Raw genomic sequence first — 6,820 nt, 5'->3', positions numbered from 1 at the left:
GCAAGCTTCGTGCTGACTCCGAAAAGCCAGACTATTAGAATCCATTAAAAAAAATTAACGCATGTGTCTGTCTGAATGCTCGTTGGCTGTGGTGAGTAGCTGGAATTGTGCAGACCTGTTTAATGAGTGTTTTGTGTGATTCTTCATCTTTTCCAAGGGTTGCCTGCGGATGGACCCTGCCGAGAGGCAGACATGTGAGCAGCTGCTGCAGCATCCCTATTTTGACAGCATTAGGGAGGCAGCGGATCTGGGCAAAGAACATGAAAAAACGTCTCGGAAACCAGCCAGGATGACTCGGAAGCACGTGGCAGGGGTAACATTTTCATAGTATTTCATGCTCTGTACCTGAGGAGAGGGCTGCTCTCTGGCTCGCAGGAGGTGGGCTCATGTTGGCAGTTAACGGCGAGAGAGAGCTCCTGCCTTGCACCAATCTTAATTTTAGCCTGAGGAGGAAATGAACCTCCTGGCTAAGGAGTAACTGAACCGTGTGCTGCCGCTGCATTGAGTCACTGGGGATAAGCAGCACAGCGATGTGGAAGATCGGGTTTATCCAGGAATGTGCGTTCCTGACAAAGAATAGCAGGATAGCTGAACATGCTGGATGGGCTTGTGTGGCTGGTTCAGTTTGGAGATCTCAGGGATCTTTTTGGTGCTTTTGAATCCCCAATTATGGAGATGGCAAAAATGCCCAGATGCATTTGTAACCGCCGATGAGATGTGGTCCCTTACTCGGTTCCAGACGTTACAGAGTGCACAGGGTGTTTCTGCAAGTGGAGCTGCTGAGGAACTGTCTCCCTCCCGCCTGCCCCCCGGTGCAGCCTGGCGGGGAGAGTCACTCCCCTGAGTGTTCTTCCTTCCCCTGAGCCACATTCCCCATCACAGCAGTAACGCTGGTCTGGTAACATGCAGGGAAGTTGGAGGTGTAAGGTGGAGAACTGCTACAGCATATAAATCCCTGAACTGACTCGCCTCTTCCATTTCTATGACATAGGATATAACAGTAATATTTTTCTTGCCCTGGATGACTGGAAGAAATACCTTTAATGAGCTGGTCTGGTTGCAGTCCAGTTGTAGAACCCCAGATCCACGACTCTTAGTTTGAAAAGTATAGGCTTACAGTACGAATCGTTTTAGTTTTCCATTTGAAACATGAAATGCGCGCTTTGTTCTGATTTCAAACAAATCTCCACTTTGTAACTTTTCCTTTAGTTACAGTACCTGCCGCAGTTAACCAGCAGTAATGTTCTGCCAGCTTTGGACAGCAAGAAGTACTGCTGCAAAACAAGGAAGTCCAACTACCATTTCCCTAACATCTAACCAGACAGCAGATTAAAAACTGTTTATTGCTCAAAAGGAGGATACGTGGTGGAAAACTAAATTAATACATGTTATGACATATACAAAATTGGTCTGTAAAGTAATGGACTCTGGGTCTCTAATGGAAGGAACGTGATGCACAGAGAGAACTCCAAGCTCGTGTTAGTCAGTGTTCTGTGTACAAAGGAAAATACATTTGTTTTGCTTTTAATTTGCGATTGTGTACTGGTTCAGGATGGTGTACTGGTTCAGGATTGTGTGCTGGTTCAGGATTGCTGCAACCCAGTGTTTACAGTGTGAATTTAGAAACTCTCGCCTATCCATCACCTGTATTTTAGACTTGGCAGAAGAATTGCAGCCTTGCCAAATAAATCGGTCCCCCTGTATCCAAACAGCAATACTGCTTCAGACTGGGGCCAGGTCGCAGAGCCCACGAGGAGAACCGTACGTGTATTGCTGATGTGTGTGGAAGACAGGTGTATGTGTTTGCTGAGCCAAGCCTGATGAGAGGCTACCAAACTGCTCCGGTTGGTTATAAACCTACTGGAATAGCACTGCTCTAAAGCTGTGTCTGTCTAACGCACTGTATCTGTAGATCCCAAAGTACTAAAGGTACTGGTAATGACGTAGACTTCACGGAGGGCTCCACAGGCACCCTCACCAGGAGGAGAACATTTGAATAGTAAAACCCGTTGTTTCTTTAGGCTTTTCAGAGTTTCTCCTGCTTGTTTTTTCCTTACATTATCAGGCAGTTTTTACTTGCTGTTTCTGTCAATAGTGAAGTCACTTGCCTGTAGCGTTTATCAAAAGTAATTCATTAATATAACATTGGCCTGACACAGGCAGGAATTCTACCTAAGTACATGTATTAGAATGATTCTTGGGTTTTGTGTAATCTCAGGATGTAATATTGGGTTAATTTTGAATAAAAGAAACGTAGCTTGTTTTTCCAGTTTACTGGATCTGGTTTACAGCACGAAGTTTCACTACAGGGCAAGGAAATCCTCTTTCTACTTGAAACCTAGAGCAAAAATGTTTTCTTTTCCCAGTAACGTTCTGTGCTCAACAACACTAAAAGCAATTTCGATGTTTGTGGATCACTCCACTGAAAACAAGCAAAGGCTACATCACTGAAAGCGTGACAAACACAAAAAAGGCCCATAAGCCATTTTATTAAATCGTCACCCACTGACTGGGCGAGATTCTCAGGGTAAACAGCTCTCATTCCCACAGCATCGACACCACGCAGCAGAAGTGTATGGCGCTGCTGTTTCACAACACTGACGTTCTTCCCACTGTCATTTTGCACAAGAATTTCTGTGCGATAAAATACTTGAAAACTTCTAATTGATGTACTGACAGCTTCTTATAAAAACAGGAAAATAATTACTATGCACAGAAGCCTACCTTCTCCGCTTTGATTCACCATATAGTTTAAGCTTAATAAACCTCAATGGCATAATTTGTCAAAAGATTGCATACAGCTTTTAAGGCAGGAATGGGAGATCTGGGCTTATTTCCATACCTGGAAATACAGTAGCATGTACAATTTAATTTATGCAACATATCATAAATCCCATGAAATCAAATACACCTCAGTTATGTGTCATGGCATTTATTCTAAATCCAGCTCCAGCTCGAGGTTTGGCAGTGCCTGCTGAAGGATGCGAACAGTAGTTTCTTTCTCTCTTATTCCAGGGAGGTCACTCAGATACAAATATTCAAGGTTCCTACAAATATTTAAGAAGAAAAGTCAGCAACTACTATTTAACTCTTGACACAGAAATTAGACAATGGATTATTCTACCATAGTTATTTTGAGTATTTTAAAAAGTTACTGGTTCTAATGGGAGTTTTATTCCTGAAGTGGGTGCTTAAGATTTTTAGCTCACCATAAGTTCAGTCCTTCTACACACCTTAAAAACAGATCCTGGACCCCCCACCTCAGGAAGCTTCCTTTATATCAAATAGTATTTAATAATTTCAATATCAATTTAGCAAAACTTATTTTAATGTAAATAATAGAGTAATATATAAAGTCCTTATTAATAACTTTCTGTAGGATGAAATCCAAGTCCCCGCATCACCCACTTGTAGATGTCTGTAACTCCGTGTAATACTGAACAGTTCCCAGTTACGTTCAGGTTCGACAGGGAGTGATGGGCGTGCTGCAGAGCTACAGAGCTGCGCGGTACCCGACCCCTCCTGCTTCCTCTGCCCCAGCGCTAGAACGCACAGCTCTGCACCAAGACCTCTGTGGCCCCAATGAGCATGAGACAGCTGAGCGATAGGAAGCAGTGTGAGGTGGAGAAGGATGATAAACGTTACAGGGCACCGTCAGCCTGCCCTGAAAAGGAACTGCAGCAGGGGGGGGTCAGGTATAGAAACCGAGGTGGTCATTAATTACTTCTTCTCAAGCAAAACCCACCTCGTGTGCCAATGTGAAAGGAAGCTGTACACGTTCACTGCTATCATAAAGGTGGTGTGTCGGCAGAGAGCACACGTCCTGCTCTAATTTGCGCAGCAATCAACACTGCCTAAGTGTAAAGGGGAGATGCTGTGCTTAACTCTGAAGGCAGAAGCGCAACCATACATTCAAGTACTGCAGTGGGTGACTCTGGCGTTCTCAGCTGCACAACTCCCTGACATCAGCCTTAAAAGGCTGATTCATATGCATACGTTAATCCACACGTCTTCTCAGCGCTATCCACAACACTGCCTTCAACCACGCTTGAAGAAACATTCCCTGCAGTGGTAGTGTCACCGCCCCCCCCCCAGGCTGCCATTCAGGCCAGTCCCCAAACACTGCCATCCCACAGCCCCACACCTCTGAAACAGCCCAGAAACCTTCAGACTTCGGCCCGTCCAGTCAACCCAATCCCCAAAGCGCGGGGTGGTAACAGCTAGGAAGCAGAAAGAGCTCAGCAGCGCACGTACGTCAGCTTGTGAAGCGCAAGGATGCCTTTATCTGTGACATTCCCACAGGAAATGATCTGCAGCTGGAGGAGGCTTTTCTGCAGATTCTTCGTCTCGCTGAGCCTCTGCAGACACTCATCCTGGATGTAAATACACTTCTGCAGCTTGATTTCTGTAACATGTTCAAGACCATCTGGAAAGACATAATCGAGTATTTGCTTCAGAACACCAGGAACAACCTGTACTGGTTGTTAAGTTCTCACTCGCCAATTTAGTAACTGCCTCCAAAGCCACACAGCAACACGTTCCTCTATATAGCGGGGCCATAACGCACAATAAAGCTTCAAAGTCCCTTTATGGTACTTGAAATATATGAAAACTCCAGGGTTTGTACCCTCTTGGTAAGGTTCTAAGACCTTTGACATGGGCAAGTAACAAAAACCTCTCCAAGTTTGGGAGATCAGCAATGACTGAATTTGGAACACAGTAATGCAGAAAATTCAAGGTCCTCTGCCAATAAAAACCCAAAATGATCTGTTTCCCGTTTTGTTTTTTGTTATTCAAAGAAGACCTGAAACATTTTTTAAATTTTTGTTTGTTTGGTTTTTTCTAAGAAACTGAGAGCTTGCTTTTTTTTTCTTTGAAGACATCATAAATGCCTGGAGAACAAGCAGTATCCTGACTTCACAAACACCAAAAATATCACTTGCTTTAGAAGAAAAAGAATATTTAAAGTAGTGCTTTTTGCTACCAACTACTTAACTATGAACTAAACGAAACAGCAAAACTTTGGCAACTCTTCCTTAGTGCTACTGTCACTTTAGGTAAGGGCTGATGAAGTTCCCAATCTTTCTGCTTCACAACACACCACCAGCAAAATCTTAGGAAGCGCTGAATATTTGTAGACCCATTTAAGAAAAAAAAAAAAAAAAAAGACTTCAAAAGATTTCTCTATATCTTACTACTAAGCAACGTCAAAATGACCGGGTTATTTGTATTTTGATGCAACTTAAAGAACTAAGACCATTTGGGATAATCTCTGCGCAGCTGTATCTACGTTACCCAAATAGTCAAATCCTCTGTACATGATGCAAGAATCAGTGGCATTAATTGCTTCTATCTTGTATTTCCCCAAGGGCCCCGTCGGGAGACCATTGTAGTCCTGCTGCCATTTCTGATAGCCTTGATAGCGCACCAGGGCACCGCAGCGCAACAGCCACTCTGAAGCTGCCCTGTCAGGGCCAACAGCTTGTATACGGTCGTAGTCCACCCTGCCAAGACACAAACAGCATTCACACGGTTTCTACAATGCGGCAGATTTATTGTCTTTATGATAATACTACTCCACAACATATATTTGGTTATGTGCATGATAAGATGTCAGAAAAGTAAGAATATGATTTACAGGAATTATTTGCATGGTGCTGGTTCTTGATCAGTCTGGCATGAGGGGTTTTTTAGCTTGTTTTAAATGACAGATGCTTTTGGTAAAAGAAGAAAGCATACAAATGGAACTTGACTTCACCCTTCTAACTGTTTGTGTTCTTCCACGTCTGTAAGGAGAGATAAAAAACGCCTTTCTCTACCCAGGGTAAGGCTTTACAGTTGCAAATTTGTCTCCCAAACATTGATTATATAAAAACCTCTCATTGCCTGTCACATGTGTGTCATTCCTGAAGCCTTTTTTCCTCAACAATTACAATTTTTCAAAAAGATGCACTTCAGCAATCAGTTAAAATCCTTGGGTCCATTCAGGAAGAGGGTATCTCTCTTGGTCTGGTGAGGAATGCTGCAGGCAGAAGCAGAGACCTGGAGGAGCTGAGCTCCCCACCCCGTCACAGCAAGCAGCCGCACCACGCAGCCCGTCCCACACAGCTAGAAGACGTGCGGCAAAACTGCTAGCTATTGGCAAAAGTTATGGGCAGAGAGTGTTTCACAGAGGAAGGTTCTATCTAAGCGTAAAACCCTCGCGTGGCTGAACCACATGGCGAAGGACGGGTTGGTTAGATGCTTTCCTGAATGAGTGCAGGGGGCACGGTTGCGCTGCTGGCCCAGACGCAGGCGTTGGGCAAAGGAAGACGGGCACTAAGGGTAAGAATCCGCATGGCCAGCTCGCCTCGGCCGCCCCGGGGAGGGGAGCAAAGCCCACACCTTCCTCTGCAGGGCCACAGCTTTGTCACCAGGCACAGGGAAGGAACGACCCCTGCCAAGCGGCCACATGCAATCTGGAGCAAAAGAAGCGCACTGATAATGGAAAATCTTCTCTCCACCCCTGGGACTTAGCTCTCCCCGCTCCACAAACGGGGCGGTGGGTACGTGGGCCCCGCTAATGGACCTGCGCGCACCCAATGGCTCTTACTTGTTGAACACAGCATTCAGCCATCCCCAGAAGCGTCTGCAGGCGCCCGGCGGCGGCACCTTGCTCAGGCTGCACACCGGCTGCGCCAGCTTCCCCAACAGCACCATGTTCTTGTAGCAAAGGAGAGAGGAAGACGTTATTTGGAGTGTCAGCGGCAGCACAGCCCGCCCGTACCCGACCTCCCCTCAAAGCCTAAGCGGGTCCGTCAGCCCAGCAGGCGGGAGGGCT

The 6,820-nt window shown here is 45.5% G+C and overlaps 2 protein-coding genes across 2 annotated transcripts in view; one reads left to right on the top strand and one right to left on the bottom strand.

The window, feature by feature from the left end:
* CDKL1 (cyclin-dependent kinase-like 1 (CDC2-related kinase)) overlaps nucleotides 1-1,317 on the top strand; it is a 12,632-nt gene extending 11,315 nt beyond the window's left edge. The window contains exons 8-9 of the mRNA XM_009893935.1: nucleotides 158-313; nucleotides 1,210-1,317. Of these exons, the coding sequence (XP_009892237.1) occupies nucleotides 158-313; nucleotides 1,210-1,317 (264 nt within the window). The remainder of the gene's footprint in view (nucleotides 1-157; nucleotides 314-1,209) is intronic.
* Nucleotides 1,318-2,819: 1,502 nt separating this feature from the next.
* On the bottom strand, nucleotides 2,820-6,699 carry ATP5S (ATP synthase, H+ transporting, mitochondrial Fo complex, subunit s (factor B)). Its single transcript, XM_009893933.1, has 4 exons — nucleotides 6,593-6,699; nucleotides 5,296-5,504; nucleotides 4,255-4,426; nucleotides 2,820-3,047 (listed from the first exon to the last, which is right to left on the bottom strand). The coding sequence occupies exons 1-4, from the start codon at nucleotides 6,697-6,699 to the stop codon at nucleotides 2,933-2,935; spliced, it is 603 nt and encodes a 200-aa protein (XP_009892235.1). The 3' UTR covers nucleotides 2,820-2,932.
* Between the last annotated feature and the right edge of the window lie 121 nt (nucleotides 6,700-6,820).

This window comes from Charadrius vociferus, unplaced genomic scaffold, assembly GCF_000708025.1.
Source record: "Charadrius vociferus isolate BGI_N301 unplaced genomic scaffold, ASM70802v2 scaffold49, whole genome shotgun sequence".
Lineage (NCBI taxonomy): Eukaryota > Metazoa > Chordata > Aves > Charadriiformes > Charadriidae > Charadrius > Charadrius vociferus.
Note: the sequence above shows the minus strand (reverse complement) of the source record. Positions and strands in the feature narration are given on the sequence as shown.

Bases quoted from the DNA above. Each gene is read 5' to 3' on its own strand.
- ATP5S (XM_009893933.1), bottom strand. From the start codon at position 6,699: ATGGTGCTGTTGGGGAAGCTGGCGCAGCCGGTGTGCAGCCTGAGCAAG. The intron at 5,505-6,592 runs GTAAGAGCCATT...GTGTCTTGGCAG, and splicing joins CTGAATGCTGTGTTCAACAA to GGTGGACTACGACCGTATAC. The intron at 4,427-5,295 runs GTAACGTAGATA...ATGTCTTTCCAG, and splicing joins CAGAGGATTTGACTATTTGG to ATGGTCTTGAACATGTTACA.